General features: G+C 40.3%; 1 protein-coding gene across 7 annotated transcripts in view; it reads right to left on the reverse strand.

Moving 5' to 3' along the window:
- The window catches only part of MSI2 (musashi RNA binding protein 2), a 928,554-nt gene that overhangs the window by 648,001 nt on the left and 258,694 nt on the right, over nucleotides 1-21,859 (reverse strand). For all 7 annotated transcript variants that reach the window (XM_073614998.1, XM_073614994.1, XM_073614999.1 and 4 more), the window contains one exon: nucleotides 13,155-13,247. In XM_073614998.1, coding sequence (XP_073471099.1) covers nucleotides 13,155-13,247 — 93 coding nt within the window. The remainder of the gene's footprint in view (nucleotides 1-13,154; nucleotides 13,248-21,859) is intronic.

The raw sequence follows: 21,859 nt of genomic DNA on the forward strand, positions 1-21,859 counted from the left end.
TTTTTGGGTGGAACTCCATTTTAATAAAAATAAAATGGACAGTGACAATGACTAGGATTTTGAACTGTGTATGTCTGGTGAGCTTCATCTCATAATATAGTCAGAATTAATTAACCTGGTTATGGACTTGTCAAAATCAAAAGCAGTTAAAGACTGCAAGGTTGGTCTTTGCTTTCATCTGGTGTGAAAACGTATTCCTTTGAAAGCTGCCAAGATCATTTAACAAACTTCACTGTACAGGTTGAAACCCTTGATTTCTGTACTGTCATTGAATATTCACAGCTTTGAGTTGTTAGCATGACCCACTAGAATGGTGTCTCTTTATTCATTCATATGCTGCTCACATGAAGCATTTGAAAATATGGAACTGTTGCTGAAGCACATCCAGTGCACCAAGTACACCAAGTACAACTGGGATATCTGTGGAGATCTAAAAGTAGCCACTCTCTGCTGCTTGAAATACGGCTAGGATATACCAAGAATGGGACAGCCATGCAAGAGAGTTGCTCTCAAACGTAATGGCTATTTTGAAAGAGTTTGGTTCCAGGAGAGAAAGATGTGACACATGAACCACTTGCTGACCCAACAAAGATATGTTTGCCTCCACTTCACATAAAACTCAGAACGAGAAAAAAAATTTGAAAACATGTCACAAGGAAGGTAAAATGTTTTAGTTGTTTGAGACAGATGTTTTTAAGAATAAGTGATGCCAAGATTAAGGCAGCCATTTTTGTTGGACCACAGATCAGATACGTCATCAATGACAAAGTATCTGTAGATCTGTTAGTGGGGCCACAGAAAATTGTCTGGAAAGCATTCAAGGATGTTGTTGATAATTTTCTTAGCAGTTACAGAGCACCAAACTACATTCAGCTGGTTGATGAACTTCTTACTATGAAGTGCAGCATGTGACTGAAGATTAATTTCTGCATTCACATATGGACTTCATTACGAGGACACTGCCACAATAGAAAAACGGTATCCGAATAACTGGTATCCATAAATGCTGGCTGACTGTAGTTGGACGCTGCAGCAAGATGCAGAGGACACTAAGTACAAACAAAAATCAGCAGGGCACTTTTAGGCCTGTTGAATTGGAAGTGTGTCGGAAACACTATGGGATTAAAAAACCTTCTAGTCATTAAAAGTCAATTTTATATTTCTTAAGGTTCCTGTGTGATACAGTAATTCTGAAATATTATTTGTGTTCAGGTTGAAGGGGCCTCTCATAATCACAGCTTTTCAGGAAGCAAATCTTTTGAAAACAAATTGTTGTTCAGTGTTACCTCATCTATCTCCTGGAGTCTAATGTATATTAACAGCAGGTTTTGGCTACCCAAAATTTATAGACATGAAATATGCGTAGAGTGGCAAGTATTTCTTTTCCTTTCTCCTGTGTAGTGCCAAGTTTAAAAAGTGTAAAGCATTATAACAATATATTACACTCTTGCCACACAAAAACAGCCTTTAATGTGTGTTTTTCACATCTCTAGCATTTTAATCTATGCACTGCAAAGTAGGCTGAAGTAGAAGTAGACTAAGCCTAAATATATAGCAGAAGCAAGATTAATCTGTACATAAAAGGCTCAAGATATAAATATTCTTCCTGCATAAAAGGGAATTAAAGGATACCTGCAGGCAAAATATATAACTGAATGGAAATACATAAAACCTAAAGATACTGACCTGTGTCTGCTTTTTGGTTATTTGGAAAGTACATTTAAAATGAAAAAAAAAAAAAAATGATCCACAATACTTTCACTACATAGCAGAAAAAAAGATTCCGGTCTTTGCCATCATACAGTTCCTATGTAGTCATAAAACGGTTTAGGATCATTTTGATTGTGAGGAAAGTTCCAGTTATGCTGCGTACACACAACCGGTTTTGCCGTTGGAATAAACTCCGAAGGTTTCTCCGACGGAACTTCGACAGAATTCCATTCAAGCGGTCTTTCCTACACACGGTCAAAGCAAAGTCCGACGTCCAGAACGCGGTGACATACAGCACGTACGACGGGACTAGAAAAAGGAAGTTCAATAGCCAGTAGCCAATAGCTTCTGTCTCGTACTTGCTTCAGAGCATGCGTCGTTTTTGGTCCGTCGGAACAGCATACAGACGAGCGGTTTTCCCGATAGGAATTGGTTCTGTCGGAAATATTTAGAACATGTTCTATTTCTAGGTCCGTCAGAATTTTTGGAAAAAAAAGTCCATTGAGGCATACACACGATCGGAATAGATGATGAAAAGCTTCCGTCGGACTTTTTCTGTCGGTCATTCCGCTCGTGTGTACGCAGCTTAAGGAATCTCACACAGATAAACTTCAAGTGCACATAACCAATTCTTTTGTAAGGCATTTGAGGGTCTTACTTTTACTGTTATATATAGATTGGCAATGAGGATGAGGGGTGCAGGCATTTTTTTTTTTTTTTATAATTACGTCCCTTTTACAGAGTATAGTGATAGGTTGTAAAGAGCAATCTCAAATGTTATTAACATAAGAAGTTTAGACAACCTCAAATAGTTTTCACTAGATAAAACAACAGTTTTAGGATAGAAGGGTCCCATAAAAATACAGAGTATGTATTCAAAAGTATGATAAAACACTGCAGTACATTACAAGATCCAGACATATACAGCGAAATGTGTGTAATAAGAGATGAAATACGCTGCAATGGTAAGCTGCTATTTAGCATATTGCAACAAATCCTAAAATAGAGCTGTGATCGTGAAGTGCTAAAGGCTGGTGAAATTCAGCAAGAGCAAGAGACGAGAGGAAGCGGCTGAAGTGTTCATCTTGAATACTTAAGCTCTCTGTTCTGATTGCAGCCTTACTTCCTCGCACCGACTGTGTGACCTTTTATCAACCTGGCGTTTTAACCCAGTTATACAGCAAGCTCTAACCAGGAGGCAAGGCAGAATCTGTTTTCTCTAAAAATAGTCTGTATTTACAAACAGTCTCATCACACGCAGTTTTCCTATGCTAGCATTTAAAACCAGTGTCCTGTGCGCTACCCATCATAAAATAAGTCAGAAGTGACGTTCTAAGCAAAAATGCTTACTGCGCCATGCGTTCCAACATGGCCGCTATGCGTTCCAATAGGTTTCCTAATCTGACAGAACATGAAGGCAGCAGCAGACATCTTCTTACACCCAGACAAGTCTTCAATTTCACACTTATTGTAGCAGTAAACGCACCTTATATACTGAAATACCGTATTTTTAAATCTGTGACACTGTTTTGAAAAGCAGCGACAAGCCTGCAGTCAGAAGATGGCGACAGACGTCTTGGTACACCAAGTACTGCTCAACGCCGAACTGATAGTCACTTGGCAAAGAGGGACATTTTTAGAGACCCTCACTTGGTCGCAGTGAAATAGTCTATTTCAGTATATAAGGTGAGTTAACTGCAAAAATAAGTGTGAAATTCAAGACTTGCCTGGGTATAACAAGATGTCTGCTACCACCTTTGTGTTCTGTCAGATTAGGAAACCTATTGGAATGCATAGCGCATGCACAATAAGCAGTTTTGCCTGTAACGTTTTGTGATAGGTAGCGGTATTCTGATAGAACACCGGCAAACGAACCCTTGAAAAGCTATATAATGGTATATCTGATTTCTTCACAGGTGACCAAGAATGAAATGCTCCTATACAGACATTTTTAGAATTTTGAAGTTGTGGGAAAATGAAAACCATGCATTACAGAAAGTCGCCGTTGGTCTTTAGTCTTTCTGGTTTGTAAAAAGTGTTTAACAAAAATGAAGCAAAAGCGTGTTCTAATGAACTCCTCACATACTACTGGAGATTTTTTAATTAAATTCTAAATAAAAATTGATGACGAATGAATGCTTTAAAGTTGCATCCACATTGCCTGAAGCACCGGAGCACAATTAGTAAAACCATATGTGCTTCTCTATGTGACCCGCATATCTGCTCCTTCCACTGCCACTAGAAATATTCACTTTACCTCATGTTTTCTATTAGAAGTTTTCCTCCAGCTGTCCTAGTCATGTCTGGTGACAAACGCAGGACCTTTATTGTCCACGAAGAAAAAAATAAAAGAGCAACTCTATGTCTATAAGACAGTGCTGTACATTTTAATAAAGTTTAGCACCAACAAATTACTTAGAGCTTTATAATGCACATAGAACCATACACATTAGTTCACATTTCCTCAGCATCTCACTCGGGCCAATTCTGGGAGGAAACCACTTTAAGGCCTCATGCACACTGTATGCTCTTGATGGTTTTTTCTCCTATAGGAAATTAGCAGCAGCAAAAATGTGGTAAAAAAAGTGTTCACATGCCTACACATTCTATTGGCCAGAATTTTGGCACCTGGAATGCGCCTAGCGTTAAAGTGGTTGTAAATCCACTAAAGAAAAAACCTGCAAGACAAAGGCATAACGAGTATAGTATGCATAGCATACTAGCTCATTATAAAATACTCACCTTAGATCGAAGCCCCCACAGCGGTCCCAGTACACAGCTCCGGCCGCTCCTGGAGTTACTTCTGGGTATCGCGGGCTCAGACGTGGTGTTTGGCTGGAGCCGCGATGACATCACTCCCATGTGCCATTGCTTCAGTTCGCATGTGCCGATGACGTTGGCACATGCTGATACAGGGGATATCTCCTAATCCATGCAGGTTTAGGAGCTATCTGGGGTAGCTACAGGAAAGCCTTATTATAGGCTTACCTGTAGTAAAAAGTGGCTTCTAAGGGTTTACAACCACTTTAATGCTCACTACCATGCATTAAGGAGCTTTTGAGTGTTTTTTATGCACAAAGACTCCTTTCCAAAACGCACAAGTAATGGGATCTTATTTCTGCCTGTAAACTCCCCTGCCACTTAACTATTGAAAGCATGGCTAGCACGCAAGGAAGATGGATGCCTAGTCCCGGAGCTCCATCTCGCAGCAGAGCTTAACCGCCACAAGACCTTGCTCAGGCTCTATTTTTCCTTCCCAACATGGCAGTTTGCTTCCCCATTACTCAGACGGCATGACCCGAAAGAGGAAGGACAACTCCCACCTAAAAAGCTTACCGTTTTCTTTCACCAGGCCTCCTGGGAGCCCAGGCAAGATGGCGCTGAATCCTATTCCTCCACGCGAGGAAGCTAACAGCCTCCAACAGCAGCTCTATCCAGTGGCTTTGTGCATAGAGGTTCCCCACTAACTTCCCCATCTCCTGAAGCCTCTACACTGCTTCAAGGAAGCCCTGCCAAATTCAGAATTAGGCTGGACGATCATGGGGACACCATGGGTGAGTTCTACCATAACTCAGATTCTCTTAACATTACTAGAGAGCTCCCAGATTCCATTTTGTCTTTCCTAGACACCAATCAGCAAGTCTCAGAGACTGCACTAAAAGATATGCTGGTATCATTTAGAGGCACCATCGATGCTGATATCATGCAACTTACTAAACACTTTACTGGAGAAATACATGGATCCAGGGTTGATCACATAGAAAATAAAATAGATGTGTTTGCCCACATCATAAATTATTTAGTAGATGCTCATGATGAGAACATAGATGAACATTACTGGATCAAAGCTAAGCTTGCAGATCTGGAGGATCATGCCAGAAGAAATAATAAAAAAATAGAGGAATCCCAGAATCTGTACAGCAACCGGATCTTCACCAATGTCAATGAAATTTTCAAAACCTTGATCCCTGAGCTCACTGATTCTGACCCAATCATTGACAGAATACACCGTATTTCCATACTGTCCTTCATACCTGTTCAGAGATGTGTGGGTGCGCATTCGTTTTTAACACATAAAAGCACTCCAGCACGGCTGTCTCCAGAATGTGCCTTCATCATCTCCTCCCACCTGAGCTTCTAACTTTCTGTAATAGCATTCTCTCAATGTTAACCTCCTAACCTGCTCCATGGTGAATTCCTGCTAGCTGACTTTACCTCCCGGTTACCTTTAGCAGTGTCAGTCTGCACACGGATCATAAATCCACCTTTTAGTTCAATGACAGTTGCCCGTGTTTCTGTTCATATGTTCCTTTTTAATTTATGAGTCGACCAGTCCAATTCAGATATGGAATACAAGTCTGCCACCACTGAACCAGAGATGTACATATGATATCTCTTGACTGCATTGGCGGTTTGTCAGAATTGTATATCCTTTTGTTTTTCCTTTTATTCTTAATTTTCTGTTTATCATTGATGTTCTGTTTGTTGACAGGAAATGTATGTATATTGATGATGTACATTCCTTCTACAATTGTGTATATCTGTATACTTACAAATTAAATATTTGATATTTTTTTGAAACTCAAATAAAAGGTTATTGACTTACATAATGAAAACACCTATAGTGTACGTTGATACATAAGCTAATATGGAGGGGAGTTAACAGGCAGAGAAAACAAAAAGCTCAAACGCAGAGAATGACATTTTGCGGTACCGGCGTTTAGCCGCGTTTGGCGTCTGAAATGTGGAAAACGTTTGCGTCTGAACCCATTTTTTTGCTTCTGGAAAAACGAGGTTAAACGCAACTGCCTAAAAACGCCAAAAAACGAGACTGTGTACATGGACACAAAGGATAACATTGAATGGGTTCAGGGGCAGTTGAAAAAAGTGTCCAACAGCCTCTGAACGCGAGTTTAACAGCGTCTTGTGTGCATGAGGCCTTAAACGCACGTTCAGAGGCAGTTGGACACTTTTGTCAACTGCCCCTGAACTCTTTCAATGTTATCCTATGTGTCCATGTACACAGTCTCGTTTTTCTGGTGTTTTTAGGCAGTTGTGTTTAACCTTGTTTTTCCAGAAGCAAAAAAAATGGGTTCAGACGCAAAAGTTTTCCACGTTTCAGACGCCAAACGCGGCTAAACGCCTGTACCGCTTTTAGCCGCATTTGCATTTCTAAGTGTTTTTAAACTAACCCAATTTTTTGGACCAGAAATATGATGGTAAACTGCAGCAAAGAATGACATTTTGCAACCCGAATTTGGGGCCCGTATCTCGGGGCCACTTGGTGCTAGGAACCCCAAATTTGGTTATGTTGTAGTGTTAGTTCCACTGTGTTAGCACACCAAATTTTTCCTAGCACCAAGTGGCCCTGAGATACGGGGCCCCAAAGTGTGCATGAAGCCTTACTTCCAAAGTACCACTGCAGCTTGTAAAGCTCTCACCACAATACAGACTTTCAAATACCCCATGTTAATATACATGTGGCATTGCTTGAACCTGGTGACAGACCATAAGGGCCCAAGCTCTGTAATGGCAGAGCAAGGAGCTGGTGTCCCTGGTATGCCCATACCTAGAACTCTGGCTCCAGTAGAACTCTGGAAAGTGTACTGAGCCCAGATATGGGGACACCTTATTATGCCTACTATCCAACATCTTTTATTGAGTACATACAAGATCAATTTAAAACTTGCATTTGCTGTTTAATCACACCACAAATTTTCTTTTTTTTTCTCTCAGTCTTTCCTTTCCTACTTATTGATTATCGGACTTGTGCACTAATGTGAAAAATGGTTTATCTTGAAATTTTATATTCATCAATTGAAGTAGTTGCAAGCCCTTACAATATACCAAATGAAGTGAGTGGCCTTAGGTGATATACAGAGCTGAAGCAAATCCTCCCACATAAGTTGTATCTGTTCATTTGCAGCCTTCTACAATACACAGAATTTACACAGAATCTGTCAGCATTTCTTAGCAGCACACTGCACAGCTCAGGGAGAAGAGCCTTGATTGGAGGGAAGAGACACACCTCCCTTCTTACACTACACAGAAAACAAAAACAGCTCTAGCTGTCAATCACAGGCTGTGTGTTGGAAATTATTTCCCTGACACCATTTTTCTCTTGGTGTAAGGAAAATCTGTCAGACGTGATACAAGCAGAAAACAGAAGTGCCAGACAGAAAAGGGAAATAAGACTTAGTTCTTTGGATAGAGAAAAGTGCACAGTATAGAAGGATGTACTTTGTTCAGATTTCATGTCTAAGGTTCACAACCATTTTAAAGTAAGCCAATCACAAATACAGGAAAACCTAGCATATGATGCCATGCAAACGTAGAGGCTGCCATCCATAAAAACCTTGTATCAAAACAACCAGTAGATCTGGAGATTTAGGTAGCTGAATGTTAAACAGTATTTCCCTTTCATTGTCAGACTCTCAAGTCCCTTCTCAAGTCTCCCTATCAGTCAAAAAATCCATCCATCAAAATAAGATTAAGAAGAAGTCTGGAAGGTCAAATTACACACGGCAAGTCAAGATTTGCAAGGCTATACTATACTCGGACTTCACACTGTTGAAAGTTAACCATTCTATCATGAAGGAATTTTGGCTTTAGCTAAGTCCCCATCTGTTAGTCACGCCCCACCAACTTGTTTCACCCAGATAGGGCTTAGTCATAGAGTAAGTCAAGATTTGCATATAAAGTAACTTCCGCTGCTTGTTCTGAGTTACCTTAACTAAAGCTAACTTCCGATTATGCATTTTTTTCTTTATATGTGCCATCAGAATTGCCCAGTTTGCCTACAGCCACATCACCCTGAACGTGTCTGATCTCATCTGAATTGGCCAGATTTGTAACAAGTTTAGTTTAACTACACATACATATATACCTATACACTGATCAGCCATAACTTTATGAGCACTGACAGGTTAATTGAATTCCCTTTATTATCTTGTTACAATAGCATCGTTAGGATAGCAAATAAACTTGTTGTCCATGAAATTGGTGTGCTGAAAGCAGAAAAAATGGACATCACAGTCTGTTGCGTATGGGGTCTGCTTAGCCACAGACTGGTCAGGGTGTCCATGCTGATCCGTGTCCACAGCCAAAAGTTCCTACAATGGTCATGTAAGCATCATAACTGAACCACAGAGCAATGGAAAAAGCTGGACTGGTCTGATGAATGATGTTTTCTTTTACATCATTTGGATGGCCGGGTGTGTGTTCATCACATACCTAGTGAAGAAATGGCACCAGGATGCACTATGGAAAGAAGGCAAGATGGCAGAGGCAGTGTAATGCTTTGGGCAATTCTGCTGGAAAACCTTGGGTCTTGTCATTCATGTGGATGTTACTTGACACATACCACCTACCTAAACATTGTTGCTGATCAAGTACACCCCTTTATGAAAACAGTATTCCCTAATGGCATTGGCCTCTTTTGGCAGGATAATGTACCCTGCCACACAGCAAAAATGGTACAAGAATGGTTTGAAGAACACAACAAAGAGTTTGAGGTATTGACTCGGCCTCCAAATTCTCCAGATCTCAATCTATCAGGTATCTGTGGTATGTGCTGGAAAAACAAGTCTGATCCATGGAGGTCTCACATCCACGCCTTGATGGGTCAGGGCTGTCTTGGCAGCAAGTGGGGTACCTACTCAATATTAGGTGGGTGGTCATAAAGTTATGGCTGATCAGGTTATATACATACACCATTCCTTTGTATTTTTGTTTGCATTAAAAAATGTTTAATAGGTACAGGTTTGAAAAAATGCAGAAAACATCATTTTATCAGACACTTGGAAAAACATAACATTTAAGGAAGTGTTTTCTGCACAATTGCGACTAGGAAATCTAAACAATTTCTGATAAACAAGATTTCAAGCCCTTCTTTGTGCTACAGGGGAGTACTTGTTTCATATGCACAATTCAATGCCGCGTTCTATTCATTAGTGAAAAGTGCTATACTTTATTCAGGATGCAGAGCTCAGCCGGAATATAACAATGCGGGAAACTTGAGTATTACAATACCAATGCAGAAATTGCTGGCTAACCATTCTGCTAACATTGACAGCTCAGGAGTTAAGTTGGGACTCAGGGTGCTATTAAAGAATATACAATGCCTAGTCATTCTTCAGGCCAACACTTGTGAAATGGATGTTCGGGAAAAGCACTGAACACAAATTCATATGTATGGTGGTAGCACATAAAACTGTCTCTGCATGTACAGTCAAGGATTTGTTACTTTTATTTAAACCAACTGTACTCCCAATTGTGGATAATAAATTATTGTCACTTTAATTTTTACCAATATTTTAAACATAATATTTATGAATAACAGGTTTAAAACACAACCTAACACCAGACAGACTAAAGGTGACCCCACACCAATTTAATTCTGCTTGGATCAGCACAATTTACCATGATCTCTTCAGAGAAAGTGCCTCCCTGACTGGTTTCAAATCAAATGGGATAGATAGGTAGGCCCATGCACTATATAGATAATTGTAAACTTTGATGATCTAACAAATCAAATCCCCAAAAAATCGAAACAATTGTACGGCCAGCTTAAAGTGTAACTGTGCTGTGGAGAAGCTGTGGGTATCTTGCCATAATCTGCAAGTATGCCTGGCATATTAGGGCAGACATTACTGGCATGCTAATCTTTTCTCTGCTGCTTCTTCCTAGCAGCCCATAGATGAGTTTTTTTTTTTTTTTATTCAAAGTTTCATGAAACAAAATAAAAGTAAAAAAAAATGACTTGATGTGGTTTAGGGAATCCTCCCCTCTGAGGTATTGTATTCTGACAGTAGGGAGACTTCCTCGCCGTCAGAATGCACTGATCAGTACTGCCAGCTATAGCTGTCGGCGCTGATTGTGTGAAAAAAAGCCTGACAGGGCAGTTGTACGAAGTTGATCAGCCTGCCCATACATTGATCAAAATGTGCCCTGTCCTTGCTGACTTTCGATTCATTAACCGCTTGCCGACCGGTTCACGCCGATATACGTCGGCAGAAGGGCGCGCACAGGCAGATTAACGTACCTGTATGTTGCCCTTTAAGAAGCAGTTTGTGGGCTCATCCGCTGTGACCTCCGCGAGTGTGATCGTGGGTCCCGCGGACCCAATGTCCACGGGGATGCCCGCGATCGTCTCACAGAGAGGAAGACATGGGAAATGCTAATGTAAACAACATTTCCCCATTCTGCCTTGTGACAGGACACTGATCACAGCTCCCTGTAATCGGGAGCGGTGATCAGTGTCGTGTCACACATAGCCCCTCCCCCCCACAGTTAGAATCACTCCCTAGGACACACTTAACCCCTACACTGCCCCCCTAGTGGTTAACCCCTTCACTGCCAGTCACATTTACACAGTAATCAATGCATTTTTAATTTCACTGATCGCTGTATAAATGTGATTGGTCCCAAAATCGCGCCAAAAGTGTCCAATCTGTCCGCCATAATGTTGCAGTCACGATAAAAATCGCTGATCGCCGCCATTACTAGTAAAAAAAAAAAAATTATTAATAAAAATGCCATAAAACTATCCCCTATTATGTAGATGCTATAACGTTTGCGCAAACCAATCAATAAACACTTATTGCGATTTTTTTACCAAAAATATGTAGAAGAATACGTATCGGCCTAAACTGAGGAAAAAAAATGTTTTTTAGATATTTTTGGGGGATATTTATTATAGCAAAAAGTAAAAAATAATGTGTTTTTTTCAAAATTGTCGCTATTTTTTTGTTTATAGCGCAAAAAATAAAAACCGCAGAGGTGATCAAATACCACCAAAAGAAAGCTCTATTTGTGGGGAAAACAGGATGTCAATTTTGTTTGGGAGCCACGTCGCACGACCGCGTAATTGTCAGTTAAAGCGACGCAGTGCTGAAACGCAAAAACTGCTCTGGTCTTTGGGCAGCCAAATGGTCCGGGGCTTAAGTGGTAATGGTCAGCTTAAGTGTCCCTTTCTTTATCAATTTGGCATCCAGTGAAGATGCAAATCCTTCTCATCTTACAGATGTCCCAGAGTGTACACAGTGCAGTGTTTGCGCTGGAAGCAGTGTACAAACAAAATGCTGAAAGAAGGGGAAAGGATTTGTCGGACTAGACCAATAAAATTTTTTCTATCAAAAAATTATATCCTTTAGCTTTTTCTTTTGCTTATAGTTCTGCTTTAAGGTAAACAAATTTAAGTTTAAAAATGAAAAGCGACCAAGCTGTTTAAAGGGCATTTCCGCTTTCAACTTTAAAATTGAGACAATACTTAAATGACACTTCTTACATGTCCCAATTCACATAGCATAACTTATAAAATATTTTAAAATTGCAGCTTACATTTTTAGATGTTTTTTTTTTTTCTGCATTTCCAGCAAGGGAAAATTTCACTTAGTTCTCTTTGTTATGATTGGGCTAGGAAACTGAGTTTGCCATAATTGACCACATCTCTACTGTGCAGGCATATTTAATCTAATTGCTTGTACTAGATTTTGAACACTGTCTGTCTTAACAAAGGGTTAAAGCTTTAGAAGCTAGGCTTCTCCATTATATGTTAATAAGAACTGGACTTAGCCAGTCCCCAGCCCAGTTACTGGGACAGATTTTGCTGAGCTAGCCGAGAAATACCATGACACTGTCCCTTCAGAAACATCAAGTACGCTGTATGATTTGGAACACATACCAAACATATAGTGGGGTCTTTTCAAATTTCATTGCAAACACGGAAATATACAAGTTTCTTTCTGCTTGCGCTAAATAAAATTGGACAGTCAGAAATCAACATGGCCAAATTGTGCTAAAGATGAAAGTACACACTACATTACCTATACAGTATATGGATGTGTTTAATAACAGGAAAATCAATTTGCTTTTATTACTCTTATTTCTGTAATAAAGGTAAAACCTCTGACTGTTTGCTGGGGGTTATAACGCTTCACACATCATAGTTTTTTACAATGCCTTATTAAATAAGGCCGATTGCGTTGACTAGTCAGTCAAGAGTCAAATAATGGATGTTACAGCTAATGTAAAATGAACACGTCTCAACATCTCAAGGCAATGCCTAAACTATGCTTTCTATACTAAAGTACATCCCTGTACTTCATACTCCCACTATTGTAATGGTTGATACTCTCATAAAACAGGTGACCCCATCCACATCAATATTTTAGGTCAAATGTTGCAAAGCACACCAAGGTTTCCAATGGCGCAAACCAAATTTATTCAATAAAGTCTGACATTAACATGGAATTAATTCTACTCTCTTTATTGAAAACTTTGGTGTGCTGGCTGACAAGCTTTGTAGAAATTACATGTTTGCACATAAACATAATTTGTATCTCAAGACTAAAATAGCTAGGGAATGCATGTTCCATGTGAAGACAGTAACCGCAGCGAAAATTAGGTCTGCAAAACAAATATAAGAATAAACAAGGACTTACCTTGCCGTACTGTTCGAAGTATTGCTTTACATCTTCTACTACTGTATTTGCTGATAATCCCCCTACGAATATTTTCTTTGTTCTTGTGACCATCTACATAGGATGACAAGAGAGACATGCTCTAATCAGATTATTTGAAACTACAAAGTGGGACAAAAATTACATCCAGATAGAAACTGTTAATCCTATTAATTAATTTGATGCATCCATGGAAGGAATTTATAGCTCAAGAAAAACTCTGTGTGAGAAGAAAGAGATGAATAAGACCTATAGGACTCATTCACACAATATTTTACAATAGAAAAATCCAACAGGCTGAGAACTATTGATCATTTTAATAGAGACACAAGGTTAAAAAAGAAATTCTTAGCGGATTAAACCCAAGAATATAATGAATGTCATGGTTTATGTCTAAATTTGCTAATGCTGCTATGTGACCTGGACTTTTCCATCATAAACACAATGAGACAAAGTCTTTGACGTTTAGTTGCATTTTAATTATATGCGAATCATGTTGTAATACATACAGCAAAATGTAATCAAACTAAATCTGCTCAAAAGATAGCTTCAATAGCTTCATGATAAAAAAAATGCTTTTGTAGAGGTTACCACTGGTGAAAACCACATGTTAAAACAATCAGTTGATCCAGAGATAGAGGCAGCTGGAGTTACATACACATCTTGACTTTTCCTGCAATAATTAAACTTTGCATGGCTACTTTTGAGCCACTCTATTGGTGCTTTAACATAATCAGTGAAATCACTCACCATGAAAAATGCAGAGGTCAGGATTTGACAAAAATATTAATAGCTATATAACAATAGCTATGGTCTCTGGGCCTGGTAACTTCACAGATTATTTTTTTCATGATATACTCACTTTGAATTGTTGAGGTTTTTAGACAGGTTTACTTCAACAATTTTTATCAAAAATGGTCTGCTTTCAAACATTAATCGTGGCATACAGGGACAACTTTGGAGTAAAGATGGCCGTACACTGTTCGAATTTTGACTGCTTCAGAGGAATCAGCCAAAAGTCTAGCAGTGGATGGCCCTGCCAGCTCAATAAATGTCAATAAATGTCAATTATTCAATAGACTTTTCTCAAAAAAGCCAGACCAAAAATTGTCAGCTGAAAAACACCTGCAGCTAACAACAGACAACAATTTGTTTTTGCCTCCTGAAAACAATGATAGATCCCTTCAAACTGAACACACATATCATTTCAGAATGATTGTATCATAGAAATCTTGTGAAATATGAAATTAACTTTTAATGACTAAAATGTATTTCACTGCATAATGTTTATGACACACTGTATGAGTTTAACAAAGCTAAAAGTGTTTTGTTTGTATCTTGCTGCAGTTTCCAAAAATATTTAGCCAGCATTGATGGATTACAGTTGCCCTGATACCATTTTCCCATTGTGGCAATGTCCTGGTGAAGCCTGTTGCCCTATTTGTCACTATGTTGTACTTCATATTCCTGCATGCTTTAAAGTGATTATAAAATCTCGTTTTTTCCTATAAAAATAATAAACATGTTATGCTTACCTGCTCTGTTGCAGTGGATTTGCACACAGCAGCCAAGATCCTCCCCTTCTCCAGTCCCTCTTTTGTGATCCTGGCTCCTCCCTCCTGTTCAGTGCCCCCACAGCAAGCAGCTTGCTATGGGGGGCACCTTAGCTGAGCTACAGCTCCATGTGTCCATTCAAACACCAAGCCCCGACTCGGCCCCGTCCCTCTCTCCCCTGATTGGCTAGCTGACGTTGATGGAAAGAAGTGGGAGCCAATGGCGCCATTGCTGTGTCTCAGCCAATCAGGAAGGAGAATCTTGGATGGCTGAGACACTCATGGATATTGCTGGACAGAGAGGGACTTCAGGTAAGTGTTAGTTAGGGGGGCTGAGGAGGGCTGCTGCACACACAGAAGGTGTTTTATCTTAGTGCATAGATTGCATTAAGAAAATAAAAACGTTTTGCCTATACAACCCATTTAAGAAGTCTGTCAACCAGCTGAATGTAGTTTGATACTCTGTAGTTACCCAGAAAACACTCAATGACATCCTTGAATGCTTTCCAGGCAATTTTCTCTGGACCACTTGTCATAGATGATGTGGTATCTGATGCCCTTCCCAATCTTGACATCAGCTATTCTTAGAAAGCACAGGGGTTGATTTACTAAAAGCAAATCAACTTTGCACTGCAAGTGCACTTGGAAGTGCAGTCACTGTTGAACTGAGGGGAAGATCTGAAATGAAGGGAAGCATGCTGATTTTATCATCCAATCATGTGCAAGCCTTTAGTAAATAAACCCCACTGTCTGAAATAACTAAAACGTTTGACTTCCTTGTATATTGGTTTCACAAAAATTTTCATCAGTCCAAGTTTTATGTAAAGAGGAGGCAAAAATATCTTTGTCAAGGTTAACAAGTGGGTCATGTGCCATGCTTTTCTGTCCTGGAACCAAATTCTTTTGGAGTAGCCATTTCTTTTTAATGTAATGCAGCTCTCTTCCATAGCTTATATATTTGAGCTGCATTCCAAGCAACAGAGGCACTACCTCAAGATCTCCACAGATATTCCAAATGTACTTGGTGTACTGGATGTGCTTCCACAATAGTTCCATGTTTTTGTATGTATCTTTTACGTGAGCAGCACTGCCAACAGGTCTGAAGGGTGTACCTTGTCATTGTGTTAACAAGACAGCCTTAAGGCTTAACAATTATAAATCAAATAGATAAATAGATGCCATTCTAGTGGGTCATGCTCAAAACCCAAAGCTGTTTACAAACCGTCAATGTCAGTACAGAAAACGAAATCGTAAACCCGTCTAAAAACATTTGTTAAATCATCTTGGTGGCTTCAAAAGACAGATATTTTCCTACCCGGTGATAGCAAGCACCATCCTTGCAGTCCTGTACCCAGTAGTTCTGCTTTTTATGTTGCCAAACATAAGTCCCTGACCAGGTCATTTAATTATGAGATGAGGCTCACCAGACATACAGTTCAAAATCCTAATCATTGTCACTGTCTGTGCCTAGCTGGTGCATTGCCGCATCTTTGTCTGTTTCGTCTATTTTTCTGGCAGGGTCAGTACTGGCAGATTGTCATATGGCACTGGTTTCATGGCTAAAGGCAGATTGGTGTATTCCTTTTTTTTTATAATATTTTTTTTAGCAGAGAAACCAGTAATATTAGACAGAAATAACAGTTTGTCACATGATTATTCTGTTCTTGCCATATTATCGCAACAGCAAACAGCATGGACTTCAGAGTTCCTTTAAGCCAAGCTCTAAGATGGACATCTTGCACAACAAATGTGAGGAGCCCAGGCTTGGTCTTGAAGAACAATCTTACAACCAACATACAGTTCATATGCTTTCTAACAAGTCCAGTCATGGTGCATCTTTGAGGCTTAAACGTGTACCACAAACATAGCAGGAGGTATCACGGCTACTTCATTGGTGAAACTTTTCTGCTGCCACTAATCATCCTTTAGCAAGTCTATACCTGGCTTACTTGTATGTAAATAACATGGACGTAGATAATGCTATGCTTTGAAACAGTCGCTTCAAAATACATGGAAAGGGATAATGAAATGAATAGCATCTGTGCAGCAAACTGTTTTTATAGTCTTTGCAAGCAGCATCCATCCAGCCTAAGCATGCTCAAGCTGTACAAGTTTCATAAATCTTATGCAATATGCCCCGAGTGCCTGCCTGGACATGCATGAGCTACACAAAGCATCTTATAACGCAAGTGAAAATTTCTAAACCTAAAATATTTATAAAAAGAAATTGCAAAAGCACAAGCTTCCTATAAAATGGTATGTGATGGGTTAAATTACCCATGGACCCATAGCCAAAAATGTATATGATACACAAAAAGTGTTTAGGAAGCAAAATCTTTGTTGTCCATTGTAATCAACTACATGCACTGTTCAGGTATTCTGACATCCAGAGCTTGTGGCTGTCAGAATACAATGGCCTGGGCAGGTAGAATTCATCTATCCATGCTGTTTGTGTGGATGGAGAAATATACTAGGGCTTGTTCACGCTTGTGCGCAGACTGTCATTAATATGCACTGGAAAAATGCTGGTCTCTGCAAGGGCACACAGAAAAAGAGTTTTTCTATATGCCCTGTTCACATTAGAAAGCTGGTAGGAGGTGCCGAGTATTGCTGTGTTGCAGCATGTATGCAGATTTCTGCATCGCTCAGCAGCTCTCTCTCTGTTCCTGCATTTCTATACAGCACAACTAATCTTCAATGCATATAAACAAATGAAATGTCACTTTGTGACATTCAAAAAAAGTTGAGAAAAGAAAAAAATTAGTTAGTGCATTCTTGTGTCCCTCATTGACAGCATGTGTAAATGAGCCTTTAAAAGCAGTATTAAACCCATAAACAAAAAAATATTAAATTGCAGCTCATAACATCTTACATGTGGTGGCTGCATTTTTTTTTTCATTTTTCCCCTTTATTTTCACCTGATGACCTGGCCAGTAAATCTGTAATTTTTGCATTTACTTTAACAGACCAAGCTGTCCAGACAAAGTAGCCGTTAGACTTGAGACAAACCATTTAACACTGACAGGGATGCTTGCAGTGGTCAGCTTTTATTCATTTATTTAAATCATTTATCACAAAAGAAAAAAAAATTTCTTTGCTGTAATGCTGTAATTGCTTATGAAGTATTAGCTGGAGTGCAGCTTCAATGTTAGACAAGTCCATCCAAATCTGCTTGTCTAACACTAAACTCCTCCAAGACTGACAATGCTGACATTCAATGGCGTCTGCTCTACTACTTTATTCAGAGTGGAGACACCCTTAGGACACACAGGCTGAATGTTGGGCAGCACCGGACGGTTCAATAGAAACTGACTGACATTCGGCTCGTGTGTACAGCAGCTGGTCCAACAGAAGCCAGCCTTTTGGCCAGCTTCTGTTGAAGGGTCATGATGGAAAAAGACTGGCTCCCAATCATCAGAGTGTTCTGGCGGGTGGGGGCGCCCCCCTGACAGATCACAAAAGCATAGCAGGGGAGATTGCTGTACTAACATTGGATTTTTAGTACAGTTGCTTCGACCTGAGCTGTCAGTTTTTTCTTCCTTTAACCCGCTGGGTTGAACGAAAAAAAAAAATAGTAGTGTGTATGAGGCTTTAAACAGGAAGTGTGTTACTGGCATGTTCATCAAACAAATGTTCTTGAAACTAAAAATTTCCAGCAAAATTCTTCTAGCGTATGGTCTGCATCAGTATACTCTTTTGTTTAGCTGTGAAAATAATAATCCTTGCAGTTGACAAATTTACATGCCAATACTATTATTATTATACAGGATTTATATAGTGCCAACAGTTTGCGCATCTCTTTACTAGAGTAGATGCTCCTCTAAAATAAAACATGAACTTGTGCACCGTGGTCTAAACTAGGGTGGTACTGGATATATAGAAAGTTGCCTTTAAAGCATAACAGTCCACATTTGGATTATTGAAAAAAATTGTATTGCTCGTGTAGCAGTAGCCGTTATTTGCCGACACTATAACTGACATAAATTTGTGGTATAGACACGCTATGGTAAGTATACAGCTTGTAACTAACTTAATTTAAAGGACTATTAGAATATCCTAAACCAAATGTTGAGCATCCCACAAAAGGTTATACCAGCCCACAGATCAATTGGCAAAACCCAACTTTCCAGACTGTCAGTCCGGACACAAATTATTGCATTAGAAAAAGTTTGAAAATTGAACAGCCTCAAAAAGTAAATTGAGGCAGGGAAAGCATGAGTGGAAAAGTTAGGAAAAAATGGCAATTTAAATTGCAATTAATATATTTCAATCAAATTCAGTCACTCTTGATTGGAAAATGTTCAGTACAGACAATCAGATAATTAATCAACTGGACCATAAGCTTTTGGCTGGGCTGAACTGACTGAAAGCACAAGCCAATTCTGTTGGCATTTATGACAAAGTTTAAAAAAAAATCTGCTGCAAATCAAAAGGCAAATAAGAGGCTGAGTACTGAAATGCATGTCCACCAAAGAAACCCTGAAAACAGTCTGATCACGTAGCTCCTGTGAGAAAATGTATTCTTCTTTGCTGGCTAAGTGACGTTTAATTGTTACTTTATAATTTATTGCACGGTTCGTTGAGTACAAAAAGACTTGCCCAGCCTTCACTCTGTGAAACGTGCACAAACACTGGAGTGATGAAATTGTAAGGCAGTAGGTAATAGCGTTGACTGGGGAAGAAGTGTTGATAAGAAAGGTTGTTTTGAGATTTCTGCCCGGCTGTTGATTTGTTTGTGTGTGTGGCATTCTAGGCACTAGAGACTAAAATATCAGCTGTCTTTTCTATCCCAAAGATCGAGCATCTGGAGAAGGAGGGACAAAGACCCACGTTCTCTTCTTCGGGTGTCAATGGTAGGTCAGAATTGCAGGACAACCAATGCATATGCAAAGCTTTCATTTTCACATGCAAATGAAGTCTATTCTTATTTTAAACAGAACTACTATATGTAAATGTTCTTGATGCATATGTATTGCCTAGAATTCTGCAAGCGTGACCAGGTTCAGAGATCTTATAGTCCAGTTAGCTCGTTGTTCTACTAAGAATCGATTGTTTAACCAGTTTCATAATATACGCAGACAGTCTCGTCCTGACTTCATGCGTAAAATCATATCTATCCCTACATTGTTCATGTGAGCACTGAGCACAATAACACAATCCGAACAATGAATGCAAAGCTTTTTACCAAGATACAGAGGGGGCTCGGTCCAAAACTGCATTTTTGATCTTCATGGATTGGTCAAAATTGTCTGGCTGGATCATTTTAACATTTAAAGTAGTTGTAAAGGCTGAAGGTTTTTTACCCAAGCATGAAGGTAAAAAACCTTCTGTGTGCAGCTCCCTCCTCAGCCCCCCTAATACTTACCTGAGACCGAGCCAGCAATGTGCACAAGACCCTAGGATCTCCCGGATCTCTCTCTCCTGATTGGCTGAGATGCAGCAGTGGGAGCCACTGGCTCCCACTGCTGTCAATCACAACAAATGAAGCAGGAGCAAGGGGCAGGACTGAGCCGTGCTCTCTGTGTCTTATGGACACAAGAGAGTCGGCTCAGGAACGAGCACACACAAGTGCCCCTACAGCAAGCGGCTTCCTATGGGGGCGCTCAAGAAGAGGGAGGGGCGCAAAGTGCAAGTGGGGGACCCAAGAAGGAGGATTGGGCTCTATGCAAAACCACTGCACAGATCAAGTGTTTTTTTTCCTTTACAATTTAATTCGCCATTCCCTTTTGGGTTCCCTGGGTGCTTTGGGGCTATGACATCATAAAACTAAGAAGCTTTTTTTTTTATTTGCAACCTATACAATGCAGAAAACAAAGGAAAGCTGAATGAGACAGATTCAGATTATGGACATTCAATTATTTGCATATTAACAAATTAGTAAATGAGCTTTAAAACAAGCTTTCAGTGTCCTCTGAAGCTGCAGGTACTGTGGATAAATTCATCCTCAAAGTTCACAACAGAGACACTGAAATTGCAGCTAACCCTCCCTTTTTTCCACTGGCAGCATGAACTTTGCAGTCTGTTCACCTTCTAATGTAAGCCGCAGGTGCTGGGGAGCCAAAACCCTACTTCTGATAATCGATTAAGATGGTACAAGGCGGGGGGCGTGGCCAGCGCGGCATGTGAGCAGACGCTTAGTCACAGAGCTCCCACAGTTATCCTGAATTGATCCGGTTTTCGGCGCTGATTCCTGCCTAAAAGTTACTCACCAGCCCTGGGAGAGTCCCCGCTACACTCGGCATTTATTCCGATCCGTGTAGAGGGTATGATGACCCGAGGACAGAAGGGAGAAAGCTTGAGGATGGATCCGCAATATGGCGCCGCTCCGCCTTCAGCACAGAAGCGCGGTGCTGACAAAACGAAGGAGACACAGAGCAAACAACAGAAAAGCTTGAAAGACGGCTCAGCTGAACACCCCAAGGACGTGAGGTACTATGCCCATAAACTTAATGAAAAATCCGGCCTGCTGGCAGCCCAGTCTCAGTGTGACTTTGATATACATAATGATCCTGATGAGGAGGAGGGGGAGGGGGAGAGAACACAGGGGGCAGGCGCCATGATAGCTCAGGAGGACGTTAACAGCGGTATAGCTGAGGAGCCTGGAGAATGTGAGGAGGAGGAGGGGGGTGAACAACCCACACTGGCAGCCATTCTGAGAGCAGTGAATAAATGCACAGCCTCTGTTAATAACCTACAGGCACGTTTTGGGGGCTTGAAAGAGGAGCTTAGTCTCCTTAGACAAGACATTCAGAAGATCCGAGAACGGATCACTGCAGCAGAAAGTAGAATAAGCGAAATAGAAGACAAACTTCCCCATATGATCAGAGAATCCCAAGCTACCACACGGTTAGCAAGAGCCACTGACACACGTGCTGAGGATTTTGAAAACCACCTCAGACGCAATAACGTGCGCATAGTGGGATTTCCTGAGAAAGCAGAGGGACATGATCCCACGCAGTTTATAGAACAATGGATGACGGATGTGTTTGGCAAGGAAGCCTTTACCCACCTATATGCTGTGGAACAGGCGCATAGAGTACCCACCAGACCCCTCCCTCCTGGGCATCCTCCTCGCCCGATTCTGGCTCGCCTTTTAAACTACTGGGACAGAGAGATCACTTTGAGGCTAGCCAG

The sequence above is a fragment of the Aquarana catesbeiana genome, linkage group LG02 (genome assembly GCF_042186555.1).
Source record: "Aquarana catesbeiana isolate 2022-GZ linkage group LG02, ASM4218655v1, whole genome shotgun sequence".
NCBI lineage: Eukaryota > Metazoa > Chordata > Amphibia > Anura > Ranidae > Aquarana > Aquarana catesbeiana.